At 39.4% G+C, this 22,815-nt stretch overlaps 1 protein-coding gene across 4 annotated transcripts in view; it reads right to left on the minus strand.

Annotated features, from left to right (window-relative positions):
• Positions 1–1,457: 1,457 nt before the first annotated feature.
• LOC133621573 (phosphoinositide 3-kinase regulatory subunit 6) overlaps positions 1,458–22,815 on the minus strand; it is a 67,966-nt gene continuing 46,608 nt past the window's right edge. For all 4 annotated transcript variants that reach the window (XM_061983689.1, XM_061983688.1, XM_061983686.1 and 1 more), the window contains exons 12-21: positions 21,026–21,313; positions 18,907–19,006; positions 18,615–18,734; positions 18,311–18,418; positions 9,151–9,253; positions 8,979–9,040; positions 8,801–8,891; positions 7,836–7,897; positions 7,650–7,759; positions 1,458–2,446 (exon numbers count right to left, since the gene is read on the minus strand). In XM_061983689.1, the coding sequence (XP_061839673.1) occupies positions 2,290–2,446; positions 7,650–7,759; positions 7,836–7,897; positions 8,801–8,891; positions 8,979–9,040; positions 9,151–9,253; positions 18,311–18,418; positions 18,615–18,734; positions 18,907–19,006; positions 21,026–21,313 (1,201 nt within the window). In that variant the 3' untranslated portion in view covers positions 1,458–2,289. The remainder of the gene's footprint in view (positions 2,447–7,649; positions 7,760–7,835; positions 7,898–8,800; positions 8,892–8,978; positions 9,041–9,150; positions 9,254–18,310; positions 18,419–18,614; positions 18,735–18,906; positions 19,007–21,025; positions 21,314–22,815) is intronic.

Consider the following 22,815-nt stretch of genomic DNA (forward strand, 5'->3'; position numbering starts at 1 on the left):
TTTGAAGTGGCAACAAATGAAAATCCAAAATTCCGTGTGTCACAAAATTTGAATATTACTTAAGGCTAATACAAAAAAGGGATTTTTAGAAATGTTGGCCAACTGAAAAGTATGAAAATGAAAAATATGAGCATGTACAATACTCAATACTTGGTTGGAGCTCCTTTTGCCTCAATTACTGCGTTAATGCGGCGTGGCATGGAGTCAATGAGTTTCTGGCACTGCTCAGGTGTTATGAGAGCCCAGGTTGCTCTGATAGTGGCCTTCAACTCTTCTGCGTTTTTGGGTCTGGCATTCTGCATCTTCCTTTTCACAATACCCCACAGATTTTCTATGGGGCTAAGGTCAGGGGAGTTGGCGGGCCAATTTAGAACAGAAATACCATTGTCCGTAAACCAGGCACGGGTAGATTTTGCGCTGTGTGCAGGCGCCAAGTCCTGTTGGAACTTGAAATCTCCATCTCCATAGAGCAGGTCAGCAGCAGGAAGCATGAAGTGCTCTAAAACTTGCTGGTAGACGGCTGCGTTGACCCTGGATCTCAGGAAACAGAGTGGACCGACACCAGCAGATGACATGGCACCCCAAACCATCACTGATGGTGGAAACTTTACACTAGACTTCAGGCAACGTGGATCCTGTGCCTCTCCTGTCTTCCTCCACACTCTGGGACCTCGATTTCCAAAGGAAATGCAAAATTTGCTTTCGTCAGAAAACATGACTTTGGACCACTCAGCAGCAGTCCAGCTGGTGTCGGTCCACTCTGTTTCCTGAGATCCAGGGTCAACGCAGCCGTCTACCAGCAAGTTTTAGAGCACTTCATGCTTCCTGCTGCTGACCTGCTCTATGGAGATGGAGATTTCAAGTTCCAACAGGACTTGGCGCCTGCACACAGCGCAAAATCTACCCGTGCCTGGTTTACGGACCATGGTATTTCTGTTCTAAATTGGCCCGCCAACTCCCCTGACCTTAGCCCCATAGAAAATCTGTGGGGTATTGTGAAAAGGAAGATGCAGAATGCCAGACCCAAAAACGCAGAAGAGTTGAAGGCCACTATCAGAGCAACCTGGGCTCTCATAACACCTGAGCAGTGCCAGAAACTCATCGACTCCATGCCACGCCGCATTAACGCAGTAATTGAGGCAAAAGGAGCTCCAACCAAGTATTGAGTATTGTACATGCTCATATTTTTCATTTTCATACTTTTCAGTTGGCCAACATTTCTAATAATCCCTTTTTTGTATTAGCCTTAAGTAATATTCAAATTTTGTGACACACGGAATTTTGGATTTTCATTTGTTGCCACTTCAAATCATCAAAATTAAATGAAATAAACATTTGAATGCATCAGTCTGTGTGCAATGAATAAATATAATGTACAAGTTACACCTTTTGAATGCAATTACTGAAATAAATCAAGTTTTTCAAAATATTCTAATTTACTGGCTTTTACCTGTATATGTATTGTGTTTATTTACTGTTTTAGTCATTCCCAGCTGAATATCAGGTCCCACCCGCCTCTCACAGCATCTTCCCTATCTGAATCGCTCCCACTGCCCTCTAGTCCTTCACTCTCACTTTCCTACTGCACGAATCTTTCATCCTCGCTCAAATTAATGGGGAAATCGTCGCTTTCTGGGTCCGAATCGCTCTCGCCGCTGGTGGCCATGATTGTAAACAATGTGCAGATGTGAGGAGCTCCACAACCTGTGACGTCACGCTACTTCCGGTACAGGCAAGGCTTTTTTATCAGCGACCAAAAGTTGCGAACTTTATTGTCGATGTTCTCTACTAAATCCTTTCAGCAAAAATATGGCAATATCGCGAAATGATCAAATATGACACATAGAATGGACCTGCTATCCCCGTTTAAATGAGAAAATCGCATTTCAATAGGCCTTTAAGTAAGCATTGCCAGAACACACACAGACACACACAGACACACACACATACACACACACACACACACACACACACACACACACACACACACACACACACACACACACACACACACACACACACACACACACACCCAAGACACTTCCAGCAAGAAAGCCTGAAGAGAAAATGAGGTTCGGGTGGTTTGAGGCATAAGTGCAATTCTATAAACAAAGGTTGTGTCATTTAAGTCACGTTTCTCAGTAATAATAATATTAGTTGTGTCAGTTTTACTTGCGGTTCAGCACAGTTCAGTCATTTTTTCAGGACTAATTGTTGCATTAAGCCTTCAGATGCAGAATGTTTGCATGTGTGGAGGCACACAGGGTTAAGGGTGTTCTCGTGCAGAAGTCAGCTGATGATGCCAGCAAACGTGTTGACAGGTAGAGGAAGTCCTTTGCTCATGTACTTGCTCAGTCCAGCCTCTTTGTCCTCGCCGAGGTTTAATTTGGACATCATGTATTTTTGGACGCAGTATCCAGGGTCAAGGCAGGATGCAATTTCAATGCTGCGGGAGCACACAAGAAGAAGAAAAGCAAACCTTTTAGACGTAGGTTTCTATAAGCAAGCACAGAAAAAATTGTAAGCAAACACTTGTATGTGTTTTTTTACTGTATATTTTATGGCGGGATTTTTGTGTGTTGGTTCTGCCTGAGCTACTGCATGGTGTTTTGAGATGGGGAAAGTAGAAACAGGGGAACCTGGATTTATGAAGCCCTCATTATTCGATTAACGAACCACAGACTGATTAAAAATATGATCTGTTGTACAAACCTTGTCTCATTGTACGAATGTTCCATCCACCCATTGTGTGCGATTCAAGAACTCCTTCATTCATTCCGTATTTGTCTATTACCTGACCGCTTATATGTTAGCTACCTCTCTTTGTTTACAATGTATATTTTCGACTGGATCTACTCTATATTTTATGCTTTTTTTTTTGCTGCAACTGTTACATATACTGTACTATTGTACAAACCCCGTTTCCATATGAGTTGGGAAATTGTGTTAGATGTAAATATAAACGGAATACAATGATTTGCAAATCATATTCAACCCATATTCAGTTGAATATGCTACAAAGACAACATATTTGATGTTCAAACTGATAAACTTTTTTTTTTTGTGCAAATAATCATTAACTTTAGAATTTGATGCCAGCAACACGTGACAAAGAAGTTGGGAAAGGTGGCAATAAATACTGATAAAGTTGAGGAATGCTCATCAAACACTTATTTGGAACATCCCACAGGTGAACAGGCAAATTGGGAACAGGTGGGTGCCATGATTGGGTATAAAAGTAGATTCCATGAAATGCTCAGTCATTCACAAACAAGGATGGGGCGAGGGTCACCACTTTGTCAACAAATGCGTGAGCAAATTGCTGAACAGTTTAAGAAAAACCTTTCTCAACCAGCTATTGCAAGGAATTTAGTGATTTTACCATCTACGGTCCGTAATATCATCAAAGGGTTCAGAGAATCTGGAGAAATCACTGCACGTAAGCAGCTAAGCCCGTGACCTTCGATCCCTCAGGTTGTACTGCATCAACAAGCGACATCAGTGTGTAAAGGATATCACCACATGGGCTCAGGAACACTTCAGAAACCCACTGTCAGTAACTACAGTTGGTCGCTGCATCTGTAAGTGCAAGTTAAAGCTCTACTATGCAAGGCGAAAACCGTTTATCAACAACACCCAGAAACGCCGTCAGCTTCGCTGGGCCTGAGCTCATCTAAGATGGACTGATACAAAGTGGAAAAGTGTTCTGTGGTCTGACGAGTCCACATTTCAAATTGTTGTTGGAAACTGTGGACGTCGTGTCCTCCGGACCAAAGAGGAAAAGAACCATCCGGATTGTTATAGGCGCAAAGTTGAAAAGCCAGCATCTGTGATGGTATGGGGGTGTATTAGTGCCCAAGACATGGGTAACTCACACATCTGTGAAGGCGCCATTAATGCTGAAAGGTACATACAGGTTTTGGAGCAACATATGTTGCCATCCAAGCAACGTTACCATGGACGCCCCTGCTTATTTCAGCAAAACAATGCCAAGCCACGTGCTACATCAACATGGCTTCATAGTAAAAGAGTGCAGGTACTAGACTGGCCTGCCTGTAGTCCAGACCTGTCTCCCATTGAAAATGTGTGGCACATTATGAAGCCTAAAATACCACAACGGAGACCCCCGGACTGTTGAACAACTTAAGCTGTACATCAAGCAAGAATGGGAAAGAATTCTGAGAAGCTTAAAAAATTGGTCTCCTCAGTTCCCAAACGTTTACTGAGTGTTGTTAAAAGGAAAGGCCATGTAACACAGTGGTGAACATGCCCTTTCCCAACTACTTTGGTACATGTTGCAGCCATGAAATTCTAAGTTAATTATGAGTTTTAACATCAAATATGTTGTCTTTGTAGTGCATTCAACTGAATATGGGTTGAAAAGGATTTGCAAATCATTGTATTCCGTTTATATTTACATCTAACACAATTTCCCAACTCATATGGAAACGGGGTTTGTACATGTTAAATGGGATTGTTATATATTGTATATGTTATATAAAAATATAATATAATGATATCATATATCAGTATATATTATATACTGTATATATAATATGTAAATATTACATATATGTTATATTTTATATTGCTACTATGGTAAATTTTTAGTCTACTTTATACCTTTTGTTTTCGCCCTCTTTTTGTGCCCTTGTGTGCATTACCCTTTCCATCCTTTGAAACCGAGCTACTGTGTGGAACAATTTCCCTTGTGGATCAATAAAGTTTGTCTAATTCTAATGTCTAAATCTATCTCTAATTTCGTGCCAGGCAGCACATCCATCACGAGTGGGCTTATCGATCTCGATCTCATTCAGTCAGCGGAGCAGTGCTGTCATTAGCTAGTGTGCTAATTGCTATCTTGTGTGTTTTTTAGTAGGGATGGGGGCGCCAAGGTGGGTACATAGACCGTTGTAAGCAAGAAGTGAAGTGTTTGTAGTCTATGAAATACATTTTTTTTGGACATTTCTTGAAAAATGTAATCAAAATCCGTCCATAACTATTTGGTTATGTTGTTAACAAACAGACAAACAAACCCTGGCGTAAACATAACCTCTTTGGCAAAGGTAAAAAAGTATGCGCTGTGCAAAGCAATATTTTTGTCTTGAACGTTTCCAAGGCGACACCGGTCACGTCGTACCGCACGGAGGTAACCACCCCAAAAAATATTCAACGTGGGAAATATGAAGAACCTGAAAAACTACTTGATAAATCCTCAATTCATTCATTTTCCCCCAACCACCTTGTTTCTCTCGATGTCGCGGGGGAGCTGAAGCGTGTCCAGCTGCACTTGACCGGAAGGAAGGTTACAACCTGGAGAAGTCGCCTCCTCATAAACTGTCATCCAGAAAAGATATTTGAAGCCAGCGAAGCCAAACATCAGTTTGTGAGGTATTTCAATTACTAAAAGTACATTTTTTTGTTAACTTTTTTATGAGAAATATCATTTTCTAAACTAATATAAACATGTAGGATAATAATTCTCAGATAGTAAAAGTAATGAAAGACACTAAAGGGAACGTTGTTGTTTTACACTTGATTCACTGGATATCCACATTGTCACTTTAAAAACACTCAACTGTAACTGTTTTTAATATTTGCTTGAAACAATGGATGGCCATGCACAATTCTTTGCACTTAAAAATATTTTTTTTAATAATAAATATGATTAAAACATTTGAGCATTATGTTTGTGTTCAATTACAGTAAGTGTGTTTATTCTAATCATTCCTGCGAATACATTTTACATACTACAACATTTTTAAGTCCTTTTTTTTTTTGGACACATCCAAAAATAATATCGTACCGTGGCCTTAATGCTGTGATTGTACCGTACCGTGAGATTTCATACTGTTACATCCCTACTTTTTTGTGTTTTTTTTTTTTTCTTTCCTTTTTACAGCCTTTTTCTAGTTTTGCGAGCTCAATATGAGTACAAAGCAATGGACAAGCGATGTGTGGTTTGAAACATTAATGCAGAATCCACAGCGTTGTCGACAATGCCTACGACCCCTCAACTGAACACCAAGAAAATTAACTGACAATAGGGCTGGACAATAAATAAAACTTTGATTTCGATTACAGCTTCTCACGATTAAGAAAATATAAAAATTGGGGGAAAAAAAACAATAATGGGCAACGCAACATGCATGCAAATTCTGGAGCTTGTGATAGTGAGACAGATGAGGAGCAAATTACTGGAAAAAAAAAGAGCATGTCTACTAAAAGTTTGAAATGTCACTATGGTTGCTACTTTTTATGTGTCACAGTGTTAAATGCCTAAAAAACAGCAAACTAAACTAAAAAGGTGTCAGAATAATTGTATCTAAGTTATCACAAAACTTTGTGTTTCAATGAGTTCCCGGCGAGCAGACAAAAGCTGTCTTTGATCTTACCAAACAAAAGGCTTGTAAAACTCTACTGTGTAGGATGGGGAGCGACATGAGGGTGTCGGTTTCTTTGATGTATTGTAATCAACAGGAAGATTTTGTCTTGACCCGAGATCTACAAAGCGGAGAGGAGGCAGGGCCCGACCCCCCTCCAGGCACCTTTTCTTTGAACTGTTTTGTAACCAAAGGCGGCAGCTGTTTACGACCCCCGTCCCTTTAGAAACAGCTGTTGCCATGTAATCAGGGAAAGTTCAAATAAAAGAGGAGGCGTACAATCTTTCGTCAGAGTATGGTGGAACACTGTACAAGGGTACAGGTGTACACACTCTACTCATTGAGCCAAATTTAGTTCTGTCTCTGTTTGATTCCTTGCTTCTTTGTCTGTTTAATAGATGTCATCAGTGTTTGAACCTGACAAAAGGTAATACATATTCTGCGTTCACATAACCGCGGACGGAGTCACATAGCTGTCCAATAAAACGGAATTGCTGTTAAACGTAGAATATCTGGGAAATTGGCATACATGTTTGTAATTATTATTTTTGCCATAATCGTCCCACCCTAACTGACAAGATAAAGTGGATTTTATTTTGTATTCTTTATCATTATAGCGACCTGGCTGTTAAAGTTAAAAAGGATTTGAAACTCTGAGTGCACCACAGGGCGAGTGACAGGGTGACCTTAAAATGAGCGAGTTTGGACTTTGTGATTAAATACAAAGTTGCTCCATCACCTCCTTGTAATGTTTGTTTACTTTCGGTATAGCGCTTGATATTGTGTTCAAAGTGTATAAATATTTCCTAAAACATGGAGTCTGACCAAGTATTCAGAATCACGTTTTTTTTAATAGAGAAGTTAGTTGGCCCTGCAATGAGGTGGTGACTTGTCCAGGGTGTACCCCGCCTACTTCCCGAATGCAGCTGAGATAGGCTCAAGCACCCCCCGCGACCCCAAAAGGGACAAGCGGTAGAAAATGGATGGATAGATAGATAGTGTCAATATACAAACTATTCTATTTACAAACCCTGTTCCAGAACTAATTAACTGACTACACAAAAGACAGCTTTTGTGTAGTCAGTGCTGGTTCTATTCCTGGCCCCTTGCATTCCATAGTGTTTTAAATACACTTTCAATGTGCTGCAGTATTATGAAACAAAATGTCATGAAAAGCTTATACAATCCTTGGTGGAGGTTTATGCTGTGTTTACATCATACAGTAAGTCTGCCCTTTCCCAAGGGTCCAACAAAATCCAGTCTTACCTTTGCACATTGTTGTAGGTCCTTTTTGAATCTCTGTCTATTGTAACTCGGAGCCATGATCGACTCTCTAGCGAACAAATCCTGATGTTGTTGCTCCGGATTTTGGACTCCTGTAAGTTAAAAATCAAGAGTTTGTCTGTTAACTTACTGTACCTTATGAGGACAATTTCAGTGACGTGGACATACCGTATTGTTGTTTTTAGGTTTTGCGGACGCCTCCTTCCAGGTAAGTGTCAAACAGTTCAGATCTAAAAGACAAAGAAAAAAATTAACACTTGACATCAAATACTACACTAATACTTTACTATTAGAGATGTCCGATAATGGCTTTTTTGCCGATATCTGATATTGTCCAACTCTTAATTACCGATTCCGATATCAACCGATACTGATATATACAGTCGTGGAATTAACACATTATTATACCTAATTTTGTTGTGATGCCCCGCTGGATGCATTAAACAATGTAACAAGGTTTTCCAAAATAAATCAACTCAAGTTATGGAAAAAAATGCCAACATGGCACTGCCATATTTATTATTGAAGTCACAAAGTGCATTTTTTTTTTTAACATGCCTCAAAACAGCAGCTTGGAATTTGGGACATGCTCTCCCTGAGAGAGCATGAGGAGGTTGAGGGGGGGCGGGGGGAGGGGGGTGTATATATTGTAGCGTCCCGGAAGAGTTATTGCTACAAGGTGTTCTGGGTATTTGTTCTGTTGTGATTATGTTGTGTTACGGTGCAGATGTTCTCCCGAAATGTGTTTGTCATTCTTGTTTTGTGTGGGTTCACAGTGTGGCGCATATTTGTAACAGTGTTAAAGTTGTTTATACGGCCACCCTCAGTGTGACCTGTATGGCTATTGACCAAGTATGCATGCATTCACTTGTGTGTGTGAAAAGCCGTAGATATTATGTGACTGGGCCGGCATGCAAAGGCAGTGTCTTTAAGGTTTATTGGCGCTCTGTACTTCTCCCTACGTCCGTGTACACAGCGGCGTTTTAAAAAGTCATAAATTTTAATTTTTTAAACCGATACCAATCATTTCCGATATTACATTTTAAAGCATTTATCGGCCGATAATATCGGCAGTCCAATATTATCGGACATCTCTATTTACTATGAAATGAAATAATATGATGGTAATAAACCTTCTGTTGCATTGGAAGGCATAGCACTGATGCGAACGCTAGTTGTCCTTACTGGCATCCCTCTGTCGACGTCACGACCACTGAGTATCACCTGCGCACACATACGCAAAATGATTAGCTACTGCATGGAGGAACGGTATCAATCTAAAACAAAACAACAACAAAAAAACCATCTCACTTTTTTGTAATTGATGCAGACAAGGACCCCGCATACATCTGCTACACTCTTCTTCTGCTTCTCTGTTTGAGGAAAAGCTATGCTGTCATATACTATATGTACATGCAGGTGGTGTTCAGTGCACAGTAAAAAGGTACATTTAATGTATTGTTTGTCTCCACAGCCAAATCACCTCTCATTGGAGCCATGGAGGGTCGGAGTTCAGGAACATCCACATCCAAATGGGTGAGGAAGACATCCTCCACTGGTTCTTTTGTCATGGTTGTAAAGGTGATCTAATAGGAAGCAATACAGAAAGAAAACCATAATTTAACCAAGATAATATGAAAACTTAGGCCTGGCTGCTTGAAAAAGGTCAGTATGTTTCTCAAGTATCGCTGAAGTGCCTTTTAGCAAGGTGCAAACAATCGCTTCTCAAAATATTACAAAAACATACCATGCAAGCTACTGTATATCTAGTACCGTAACCAAAAAGAAAACTTGCACACATTAAATGAAAAAATATTGATAATATAATAATATTACTGGTTATATGCAAGTATCCCTCAAGTAAGTCAATAATTAAACCCTCTAGGATTTTGCGATCATGCCAATCCACGTCAATTCAATCATTCCCTCTAAATTATGGGCGGACTCGCAACTTCTTCTCTGCACATTTCAGGGAACCGTTGTTGTTTACACTAAGGGAATTTGTCAATGTGCCACTGTCTAAGCAATCTCATTTCTTCTTGCACCCACGTCCTCACTTCCTTGTTTACATTGACAGAGGTATGGACGATGTGATGTTAATCTTTCATGGTCTCTCATCAACCCACATAAATCACAGCTCTACAGTATACTGTATCCACCTCAACGCTACCCCAATGTTTTTCAAAGAAAGCGGGGGTAATCTACAAGCAATGTGTTGGAACTAGGGCTGTCAAACGATTACAATATTCTATCGGCATTAATCACAGTTTGTTCATATTTAATTCAAAATGAATTGCGATTAATTACAGATAAATGTAATTTTTTCATCATTAATAAGTGTACCCGAGACAGATCATTTTCAAGGTTTTATTACTATGACTGGACAATTAGTTTGCTTTAATTAGATGTTTTTTTACCATCAACACAAAATGGACATAAATAGGGCTGCAACTAACAACTAATTTGATAATCGATTAATCTGTCGATTATTACTTCGATTAATCGATTAATAATCGGATAAAATAGACGAACTACATTTTGCTGAAGAAAACAGCATACTGGCACCATACTTATTTTGATTTTTGTTTCTCAGCTGTTTGTAAATGTTGCAGTTTATAAATAAAGGTTTATAAAAAAAATAAAAAAGTAGCCTCTGCGCATGCGCGTAGCATAGATCCAACGAATCGATGACTTAATTAATCGCCAACTATTTTTCTAATCGATTTTAATCGATTTAATCGATTAGTTGTTGCAGCCCTAGACATAAACAAGCTTTTTAATGACGATTAAAAAAAAAGTAAAAATAAATAAAATTACGTGGTGTCTTGGCAAATTTGGTATTTAGTTAGAATACATAATTTGTAATTCTGCTGTAGGAGCACTTGCATTTAGAGGAGGAGCTACACCATGTTTAGATACAAGTTTCATGCGTTAATAACACAAAATGTGGATTGTTACAAACATGCTTTGATTGTCAAGGATGTCTGGTAAAATGTGAAATTTTTACCTGAATAAATGCTTCTGATTTTCTGTACGTGTTGTACAAGTTAATGGTATTCATATCGCTGCGTGACAATGTTTTAACCTTCTCTATTAATTAATAAGTGTAATATGCAGCCTGCTAAACATTCTGTAATTGAGGACTATCAACCAGAGCATGTTGTAAGAGAACATACACTTGATTTTAATCTGCCACAAAATGTCCTCCTCTATATTCATCAACTGATGTATTAGCATTTCTTTAGGGATAAATATCACAGATTACATTACAAAACATATTTGAAAATCAAAGCATGATCATAATTTAAGACATTTTCCTTTATGTTACTGTACTTATACTGGATGTGACACGTAGCGCTATTATTGTGAAGCCGGATGTGTGTGAATGGTTTGAAAAGAGGTGTTATGACATGTTTTGACAATGTGACAAAAATCATGAATATAAAGTCTTCATGCCTACTGGCTTTCCTTTCTGCTGAGCTTTTACCCGATGTTAGTAAACAAGTTACCGTAACAATCTACATTTTATGTTATCAATGCAGTACATTTGTATCTAAAACATAAAAGAGAAGCTCCTCCTCTGCTAGCAGCAAAGCGCGCAGCAAGCATTTGCTCTCGTGATGGCGGCTCACAGCGATCGAAATAAAATAGTCTTGTCTTGTCGGGAGAACGACTTGCCATGGCTTTGGACATAGGATTCCCATAATGTACCTTTTTCTTTGTGCATTTGAGATTTATTTCATTTGAAAGGGACAATACACATTAATGAACGTTTGGCGTGTAAATATGTGAGATTATAGCCAATGGCTAATTTCCATTTCCAGTCCGTTGGCAAGTTGATGTTAAAATCAAGACAAACACATTCAAAACAAGTACCGTATTTTTCGGACTATAAGTCGCAGTTTTTTTCATAGTTTGGCCGCGGGTACGACTTATACTCAGGAGTGACTTATGTGTGAAATTATTAACACATTACCGTAAAATATCAAATAATATTATTTAGCTCATTCACGTAAGAGACTAGACGTATAAGATTTCATGGGATTTAGCGATTAGGAGTGACATATTGTTTGGTAAACGTATAGCATGTTCTATATGTTATAGTTATTTGAATGACTCTTACCATAATATGTTACGTTAACATACCAGGCACGTTCTCAGTTGGTTATTTATGCCTCATATAATGTACACTTATTCAGCCTGTTGTTCACTATTTTTTATTTATTTTAAATTGCCTTTCAAATGTCTATTCTTGGTGTTGGGTTTTATCAAATACATTTCCCCAAAAAATGCGACTTATACTCCAGTGCGACTTATATATGGTTTTTTCCTTCTTTATTATGCATTTTCGGCGGGTGCGACTTATACTCCGGTGCGACTTATACTCCGAAAAATACGGTATTCATAATAATAAAATTGTAAAATTACAAGATTTAGGTGCAAAAGATGCTGCTGTAGACACTCACTGTCACACATTTCTGCTCAAAATGTTCCTTCTTGTGGCTCAACAGTAACTGAACGCCATTACATTTTCCCAAGCTTTGAAACGGCCCCAAGGGTAGAAAAGTACGCAAGAGCGTTGATCGTGCATCAAAAACATTTACGCCGTTAAAGGAACTTATAGTTAAAACATTATTATCACAATAACTTTGACAGCCGTAGTTTTTACCTTTTTATTTAAAGGGGTCATATTATTATTTGTTTCGACATTAAAAACACTTCTTTATTAATTTATTTATTTTTTAATATATTTTATTAATATTATTTTTTAATTTTCCCCTCCCTCAGGGGGGGGGCTCGGCGGGGCGGTTGCTGGTTGTTCCATCTCCATCGTTGGGGTCCCTGCGGGTGGGGTGGGTGGTTCCCGTGGCCCTGTGCCTGGGTGGTCCTGCGGCGGCCGGTTTGGGTGGGGTGGCCGGGGGCTGGCCTCGCCGCGCTCTCCGGGGGTGGAGGGTGGGCTCGTGGGGGCCCGGTTGCCGGTGGGGCGGGGGCGGTCTTCCCGTCCGGTTGCGGGGAGTCTCTGGGTCCCTCGGGCGGGGCGTCTCGCCTTTCTGCCCGTGTGGGGTGTGGTCTCTCGCTGGCTTGGGGTCTGGCTGTCCCCTGCTTTTCTCGTGCCCTGTCCTCTGCCGGGTGCGTCTGTCTGCGGCCTGCTGCTGGCCCTTGTGGGCGGTACGGTGGGTCGGGCTCTGGGGTTCCTGTCGCTGGCCGGCTTGGCTGCGTTGGGGCGGTGGTCCCTGGTTCCCTGGGCACCACGCCTCCTGTTTGTGGGTTGGGCTCTCGGGGGTGATGGGGCCGTGCTCTGGCTCCCACGCACTCTGGGAGTCGAATGTATTGTACATGCAAATTCACATATGCTCACATACGTACATAGGTACCTACGCTCCCACATACATACACAAATACAGTACATATTTACCTACCTAATGTTCGTACATCCACACGCACATTCAATATACAAACATACACATACACATACTGTACATATACATTCACTGTACAAACACATATACACATTCTGTACATATACATTCATTGTACAAACACATATACACATTCTGTACATATACAAGTACATATGCATACTTACACTCATGCACATAATCACGTTTCATCAAACATATGTTAACGTTGTTGCCCTAGGGTAAACTGGGTGTAACACATGGCACACTGACAAAGCTTAACCTATTGTGACTATAACAATCTACAAGGTTAATGTAGGTTGCTTCTCTTTCTCCCCCTCCATTTTTCTGCATTCTTTCGTATCTCAAGTTATCATTACGTATATGTATTGTTGCATTTAAACAACTGTATTGTTGATAATAAAGGTAAATTATTGGTATTGTTCATTATCAATAGCGCTATTTCTATTGGTATTTGTATTGATCCATTTGTAGTGTAATAATGCTCATTGTCATTTCTGTATTATTTTTTATTTTTCGCTAACTGCTTATTTGCTATTACTTTTACCATCATATTTGTACATGTCATATTTGCTGATGTTGCTCTATTGTTGTTGTTGTTGTTTGCTGTTGTTGTTTTTGTCTCTCTGTCTAATCCCCCTCTTGTCCCCACAATTTCCCCCTCTGTCTTCTTTTTTTTTCTCTTTCTATCCCCTCCTGCTCCGGCCCGGCTGCACTAAATGATAATATAAATACATTTAATAAAGTCAAATACAAATAAGGCAACAAGAGAAGTATCCTACACTTCTCTTTTGTAAAGTAAATCTGAACAGCCGACATGGGCATCTACATCAACTATATGATTTGCCTGAGAAGCTGGACAGGACATAAAAAAAAAAAAAAAAAAAAAAAAAAAAAAAAAAACACTTCTTTGTGGTCTACATAACATGTAATAGTGTTTTATTGGTCAAAATTTTACACAGGTTATGTTTTAGAGCCGCTTTCTGACCGTCTCTTCAGGATGCGCCGTTTTGTGGACAGTCTTATTTACGTGCCTCCACTTCAGCTGGGTCTTTTCCCTGCCATCTTTGTTGTAGTTTTTAGCACTTCCATATGGAGTCTACTGACAGATAGAGGTTAGAACTGTACGCTTCTTTGTTTTAGGAATGGCAACGGCGCAGGATGGTGTTTGTTTTGCAAACTATGCATGCAGAACATCTTTTCAAATGGATATAGTTTAAATAAGCCTGTGTTCAGTTGGTAGAGAAAGTATCATTTATATGTTAATGTCCCCTAAGACTAAAGTATTTGCAGTGTTTAGTCTTCAGCATAAATTATATTCAACCGTGAAAGTGTTAAATTACCTTTTTTTTTTAATAAAAAGGCAAAGATACATTTTTTTGTTGTTTCCTCTGAAAAAAGGCCTGTGAGATCCTTGAGGCTCTGGTACATTGATGCCAAACTGCAAAAACGTGCACTTACAAAACCCAAAACTAGTGAAGTTGCCACGTTGTGTAAATCGTAAATTAAAAACAGAATACAATGATTTGCAAATCCTTTTCAACCGATATTCAATTGAATACACTGCAAAGACAAGATACTTAACGTTCGAACTGGTAAACTTTGTGGTCTACATAACATGTAACAGTATTTTTTGGGTAATATTTTCATAGATTATGTTTTAGAGCTGCATTCTGACCATCTCTTCAGGATGCGTCGTTTTGTGGCCGGTCTTATTTACGTGCCTCCACTTCGGCTGGGTCTTTTTCCCGCCATCTTTGTTGTAGTTTTTAGCACTTCCATATGGAGTCTACTGACAGATATAAGTTAGAACTGTACGCTGCTTTGTATTACAAATGGCAACGGCGCAGGATGCATGTGCATGTATGAGCCAGTCTGCCCCACAACAAGAGGATAGAGAAAAATAAGGAGCTTATTGACTACAAGTACAATGGCGTACTCGCGCAGAGCACTTTGGGTACATCTCTACCATATACAGAGATATCTGCTGACGTCACATTTAGGAAAACATCCCAAACGGCTCGTTTGGGGTAAGTAAGAAGGAAGGCAAGATGGTTTTATAAATATCTCCGCCATGCCTCCATGGTTTGATTAAACATTTTCTGGACTTATGCAGATCCCAAATACACAAAAACAGGTACCAATATGTAAGAAATGTTAGTTTTGCATAATAGTTTTTAAACCGCTTTGGGACTGCGCAACGAGGCGTGGCACTTTTGTGACTTTTGCGCTACTTTTAACACTTTTTTGTGGACTTTTTGAATCTGCACTGCAACCACATAATTTCACCATTGTGGGATGAATAAAAGTGTATCCTATCCTATTCTATCCATTATGAAATACATCGTTGGATTTATTCGTATTTCATGGACGTTAACAAGTACTGTCAACGCTATGTCATTGTTGTTAGTTTATGTGTTGTCAGGCAAAACATTTTTATATGACATATACTGTAACTATAAGTCTCATTTTTTGCAATATATCTCCCGTTGCAAGCCAAATATTTTGCTGCCACCTATAATTTGGCATCTGCAGTATTTCAAGTGGGAAGTTAATATTTTGTCTCAAAGTAGAGTTAGATTAAATTACTTCCCTGTTGTCCGACAATGTTTAGTTAGATTAAGTTGCTTCCCTGTTGTCCAACAATGTTTTTTTAAAGTCACTTCCCTGTACTCCGGCAATGTTTAATTTCCAGCAATATTTCGCAATATCCAGATGCAGTATGTTTCTGCTATGAATATGCAGCATGCGAGAGATGTATTAATCTTGTGATGCTAACAACAGCATACTAATTAATTCCATGTGGAAGTTTCCAAAAGAAAACTGCTCATATGTAAGTAAATAAATAATAAGAAAGGTTAATAAATGATAAACAGGCTTTTACAGTTTGTTTTAAGTTCACATAGACAATGACAAAACTCAATATGCTGTTGACTCGGCTTAATAAGACACCAACCTTTCTCTGCTTTTTTTGTTTATCCTAACAACTTCTCTCCCTCTGTGATGAACTATATTTATAAATCAATTTTTTTTTTACTCCACTTTCAAATGACTTCTTGCTTGTTTGACTATTGTTTGCCCGGCATGTTCTTGAGTTTGAGCACTTAGCGTCCAGGCGTCACGTCCAACCCAGCAATAAGGGAGTCTTGGCTGGTGTTTGTTTTGCAAACTATGCACGCAGAACATCTTTTCAAGGGAGATGACTACAAAATGAATGGATATACTTTAAATAAGCCCGTGTTCAGTTGGTATAGAAAGTATCATTTATATGTTAATGTCCCCTAAGACTTAAAGTATTTGCATTGTTTAGTCTTCAGCATAAATTATATTCAACCGTGAAAGTGTTAAATTACTTTTTTTAAATTTTTTTATAAAAAGGCAAAGATACCATTTGTTGTCGTTTCCTCACAGGAATACAAGTGTACCCTGTTGAGGCTAAAAATAGGCCAAAAAACGTATCGCTTCACAACTTCTTGGAAAAAACTCAGGCATCTGAAAAGAGGTCTGTGAGATCCTTGAGGCACTGGTACATTGATGCCAAACTGCCAAAATGTGCACTTAGGTTTAATATGCAAGTAAAGCACATTTTGGTAGATTGGGGGAGGGGGGGGTACCAACAACACTTATAACATAGACATCATTATCAGTATTATAACTATGATCATTATTGGTTCAATTGTAGTGTAAAAAATGTTTAATTGTTAATACTGTGTTATTACTTTCTACTTTACTAATACATACTGGTATCATATTTGTATACATTGTATCTGCTAATGTAGTTGTTTTTTGTCCCTCTCTGTCGTAATATATAATTCGTCTGTCTGTTTACTTTTTCTGGTTGCTCCAAACACTGAAAATATCCCAACATTTAATAAAGCTAACCACGAAGAATGCAACAAGAGAAGTATCCCGCACTTCACTTTTGTAAAGTAAGTATGAACAGCAAATATTAGCATCTAAATCAGGGGTGTCAAACGTACGGCACGAGGGCCGGATCAGGCCCGCGAACAGGTTTTACCCGGCCCGTGGGATGAGTTAGTTAAGTAAAAAAATTAACCTGAAATTTTTTAATGAAAGAAACTGCTGTTCCAAATGTGTCCACTGGATGTCGCAATAGCAATTCTTTGTATCTTTGTAAATGATGCTACATATTTACAAAATAAACCAAATAATGTTAGTACATCAGTCGAGGAAAATTTTAAAACTACATAAATAACATCCTGTAATTTGATTTTGATATAATAGTTTTATCTTGATAGATTGAAAATTAACACCAATGAGTTGACTGATCAATCAATCAATCAATGTTTATTTATATAGCCCTAAATCACAAGTGTCTCAAAGGGCTGCACAAGCCACAACGACATCCTCGGTACAGAGCCCACATAAGGGCAAGGAAAAACTCACCCCAGTGGGACGTCGATGTGAATGACTATGAGAAACCTTGGAGAGGACCGCATATGTGGGTAACCCCCCCACCCCCAGGGGAGACCGAATGCAATGGATGTCGAGTGGGTCTGACATAATATTGTGAGAGTCCAGTCCATAGTGGATCCAACATAATAGTAAGAGTCCAGTCCATAGACTGATGAACATTATCACATAATTTATTCAGAAAATATAAATAACAACAAATAAAGATAGAATACTATTAACCGCAACATGTAAGTGTAAAAAAAACCAACAACATTATGATTTGTACATTTTCAGAATGTGCTTGTTTTATTTTTAAACAAAAAAAAAACTATCTGAAGTTGTCTTTATTTTTACGTTATCGTGCCATGATTTTACCAGTCTGGCCCACTTGGGAGTAGCTTTTTCTCCATGTGGCCCCCGATCTAAAACGAGTTTGACACCCCTGGTCTAAATCAACAATAATATTTACCCCTGGACAGGACTGGTTAAAAACAAACAAACTTAAAAAAAACAACATAAAGGCATAGACAACATATTCATAAAATCCCAAACTGACACAATAATTTAGAAAAAATAAAAAATCCTAACTTTTAATGCAACTTTTTGAAAAAGCTGCGGAAAAGTCAGGCATTTTAGGCAACAGCAATCAAAGCCTGCAAAATACAGATGGGACTGAATATAAGTATACATTCAACAGAACGTAAACATGGGATTAGTACCCGGTATTTATTCTTTATGTGGTTTGCATGCTAAAATGGACATAAGACATAGTTAATTTGTGTAGACAAATAAGATGTGATTTCTTACCTTTACGCAGTAGATGTTGAAGTAGACCGGCTGTTGGCCCATACGTATGTAGTAAGAAATGACATCAGACACAAATGGCTCTTTGGGCTTTGCTGGCGTTGTTTGTTGCTGCAGAACAATGCAGAGTCAATTAAAACTGAGCATTATTCATCTTTGTAAAAGCATAGTTTTTGACAAAGCTGTGGATTGATTAGAATGACGTGAGATGCACCCATGTGATGGTTAGGACTCAGGCCACGCAAAATGCAACAGGCTTGCCTGGCTGTGTTTACTTTGTAGATTTGTTTTGACAAGTTTATTTTACCATTTTAGCCAGTTTGGGGATCATGCAGCCCAAACCGTTGATGTTGCAGTTGTACCACGGGTCAACCCTGCTCAGGTAGGATCCGAGGGTGCAGGAACTCTGCTCGGACTGATGGTTCTCCTATGGGACAAATGACAACAGCAGGGAAGATCAAGTCTGCGCAGTAAACCCAAATGTCCAAACATGCACATTTTTTTCACATGCTAAACTTCTCTTATGGTACATCCACCATGTAGTACGAGAAGGCTTGTGTGTATTTATACAAACACATGCGGTGGGGGACTTATCGCACCTTGCCAGAGGAGGTGACAGTTGACACTGCATCAACGGGAATGTAATAAAACTGCAGGTTGACTTTTGTAGTAAGAAAAAGTCTCCGTGCTTCCCTTTTCCTGCAATGAAAGTCAAGATAGGTAAGAAGCACAAATAGTAGGGGTGTCAAAAACAATTAATTCGATTTTCAGATTAATCGTGATTCTTATTTGTGACGATTCTTAATTGATTAAAAAAAAACATTTTTTCCCCCCAAACTGTCCTGTCCAGCCACTCAAGCAAATCATATTGTTGATGTAGATGTCCATATTTGCTGTACACACTTACTTTAGAAAAGAGAAGTGTTGGATATTTCACTTGTTGCCTTATTTGTATTTTAAGTACCGTATTTTTCGGACTATAAGTCGCAGTTTTTTTCATAGTTTGGCCGGGGGTGTGACTTATACTCAGGAGCGACTTATGTGTGAAATTATTAACACATTACCGTAAAATATCAAATAATATTATTTAACTCATTCACGTAAGAGACTAGACGTATAAGATTTCATGGGATTTAGCGATTAGGAGTGACAGATTGTTTGGTAAACGTATAGCATGTTCTATATGTTATAGTTATTTGAATGACTCTTACCATAATATGTTACGTTAACATACCAGGCACGTTCTCAGTTGGTTATTTATGCCTCATATAACGTACACTTATTCAGCCTGTTGTTCACTATTCTTTATTTATTTTAAATTGCCTTTCAAATGTCTATTCTTGGTGTTGGGTTTTATCAAATAAATTTCCCCCAAAAATTCGACTTATACTCCAGTGCGACTTATAAATGTTTTTTTCCTTCTTTATTATGCATTTTCAGCAGGTGCGACTTATACTCCGGTGCGACTTATACTCCGAAAAATACGGTAATATAGAAATTGATCATCGCTGTTTATCTATTTTACTGAGGAATGCAGTTAATCATAGAACTGGCATCTAACGTTATTAAAAAAAGTGTAGATTTTGAATCAAGATTTGTTTTGAATCGAGAATGGATTTTGAACTGAATCGTTACCCCCAAAAATCTAATTGAATTGTGTGGTGCCCAAAGATTCACAGCCCTAACAAAATGTGTTAGACAATCTCCTTCTATAAAATGGTGATAATACCCCTCTTCTCCTTAGAGCAAAGGTCCATCCATCTAATTATGCTTTTTCAAGGTCGGTTCGCGGGGGCAGCAGCCTAAGCAGGGAAGCCCAGACATCCCTCTCCCTAGCCACTTTGTCCAGCTCATCCCGGGTGGATCCCGAGGTGATCCCAGGCCTGCCGGGAGACATAGTCTTCCCAACGTGTCCTGGGTCTTCCCTGTGGCCTCCTACCGGTCGGACCTGCCCTAAACACCTCCCTCGGGAAGCGTTCGGGGGGCATTCTGACCAGATGCCCGAACCACCTCATCTGTCACCTCTCAATGTGGCGGAGCAGCCGCTTTACATTGAGCTCCTCCCGAATGACATAACTTCTCACCCTATCTCTAAGGGAGAGCCCCGCCACCCGATGGAGGAAAGTAATTTTGGTCGTGTATACCTGTGATCATTAAAGGTCATTAAACTGTATTGTTAGTGCTTGAATGACCCTACAAACTCATTACCTACTCATTACATGCTGGCCACAACAATGAGGGCAGCTGCACAATTCCTTGCAATAAGCTGTAATTAAAATCCACCAAGTGTTGACATGGGAGGCAAAATATATCATAACTGAGCATTATTTTAGTAAAATCTGAATTGTCTCATTTAGTGGTTCTCAAACATTTGTCACCATAATGACCAACATTGAAATACACTGGCGTACTGGGCCTAAATATTCATTTAAAACAAGGCAGAGGTTCTATTAAACAAGTATATTTAACAGTTTTGGTCACTGTAACATCAGACACAGTTTGAACAGTAACACTGTGTTTGAATATTTAATTAAGTGATTCTTTGGTGTACCACTGCTTGAGAACTACTGGTCCCATTGGCTTGTGCTGGTGTACCTAATGTTGTGAGACTATTTCATGGTCCCTCACCAATATGTGATGAAAAAACTAAAAATGACTTGTGGTACTACAGCTCTCTGTACGAGTTCTAAACCTGAACTAAAGAGTTGAATCCCTCACCTTAAGCAGTAGTAGGCTTTAGCCAGGCGGCCCACTACACTATCACTCCCCATGACCACGATCCTTGCGGTAAAGTGTCTTTGCTGCTTGGGGAAGGGGTTCTGAGTTGCACTGCTTCCTGCTCGCCTTTGCAGCGTGACCTGCCTTCCTCCTTCCCTGCCCCCGAGTCCTCCTGTCCACAGACTGGCGTGACCTTCCAGGGTGTCCTGCATGAGCACCACGCTGTCCTTCACGGACGGTTTCACCTTCATGCCTCCACGGCGGGACAACCTGATCGACTCTTGCTCGCTGGGAAAAAGAAATGCAGAAACGTGAGTCTCCAAAAAGCCACCAGTTCAGGTTGGAACTGCACACAGTTTTCAGCGTAATTATTGACAATTGATTGTTTAGAATTTTGTCAATTATGTGAATTTGGTTGTCAATAGTAATCATGTCTTGAGGCAACTAAGGCAAAATCAAGCCCACTACTTTGCTGCAACCAGCAGACTTGCTGTTTTTTATTGTCTAAACCAGTATTTCTTAACTATAGGGCTTCTTAGCTCTTGTCCGTATGGGACGCAGCAGCATACTTGCCAACCTTGAGACCTTCGAATTCGGGAGATGGGGGGGGGGGAGGAGGTGTATATTGTAACCCGGAAGAGTTAGGGATGCTAGGGATTCTGGGTATTTGTTCTGTTGTGTTTATGTTGTGTTACGGTGCGGGTGTTCTCCCGAAATGTGTTTGTCATTCTTGTTTGGTGTGGGTTCACAGTGTGGCGCATATTTGTAACAGTGTTAAAGTTGTTTATACGGCCACCCTCAGTGTGACCTGTATGGCTGTTGATCAAGTATGTCTTGCAGTCACTTTCGCGTGTATGCAGAAGCCTCATAAAGCATGTGACTGGGTCGGCACGCTGTTTGTATGGTGAAAAAGCGGACTCTAAAGGCAGTGCCATCACGGCACGCCCTTAATATGGTTGTCCGGGTGAAAATCGGGAGAAATTCGGGAGACTGGTCGCCCCGGGAGATTTTCGGGAGGGGCACTGAAATTCGGGAGGGTTGGCAAGTATGCGCAGCAGTGCTCAGTTGTAATACACTATTTCACCACTTGTGGCAGTAATGACAATATCATACAGAAAAAGTCTGTATATAAAGACGTTTCTTAAGCGCAAAAATTATGACAAAGCTGTATTTTCATTTGTACTTTAATTGTATCGACAGTTTAATTAAACATATTTATTATTTATTTAGTTTATTTAATTTAGCACTATGTAATTGTATGTACATTTATTTTTCAGTTATTAATGAGTCCCTTCTTATGCAGTATATTTTGTTCGTACTTGTTTTTCCTAATCAGCCTGACCTAAGCCTAAAGTTTTTTAAATAAATAATTTGTGTGATTAACGCATGATTTCATATCATTTGACAAGGTTGTAAAATGTAAGTAGGTTAGATATGATTATAAAATACCATTAAAATCAAGATTAAGAACACTATCCATTCATCTTGTCCCTCTCGGGGTTGCGAAGATGCTGGAGCCTATCCCAGCTGCACTCGGGCAGAAGGTGGGGTACACCCTGGACAGGTCGTAATGTGAGGCACACGTACTAACCGCTGTTCCACCGTACTGCCCTGTAAGATTACTAATTAAGTGTTAATCTTTGAGTGCACCCCGGGCCCCTCTGTAGTGGAAAAGTTGGGCCCGGGTTTAAAAAGGTTAAGAACCACCAGTCTAAAAACCAAGGGTGCCTAAACTTTTTTCCTCCTCGGAGTCAAAGTGAAAATAGGCCAATATGTCGCAGGCCAAACCC

Source organism: Nerophis lumbriciformis, linkage group LG25 (assembly GCF_033978685.3).
Source record: "Nerophis lumbriciformis linkage group LG25, RoL_Nlum_v2.1, whole genome shotgun sequence".
NCBI classification, from domain to species: domain Eukaryota; kingdom Metazoa; phylum Chordata; class Actinopteri; order Syngnathiformes; family Syngnathidae; genus Nerophis; species Nerophis lumbriciformis.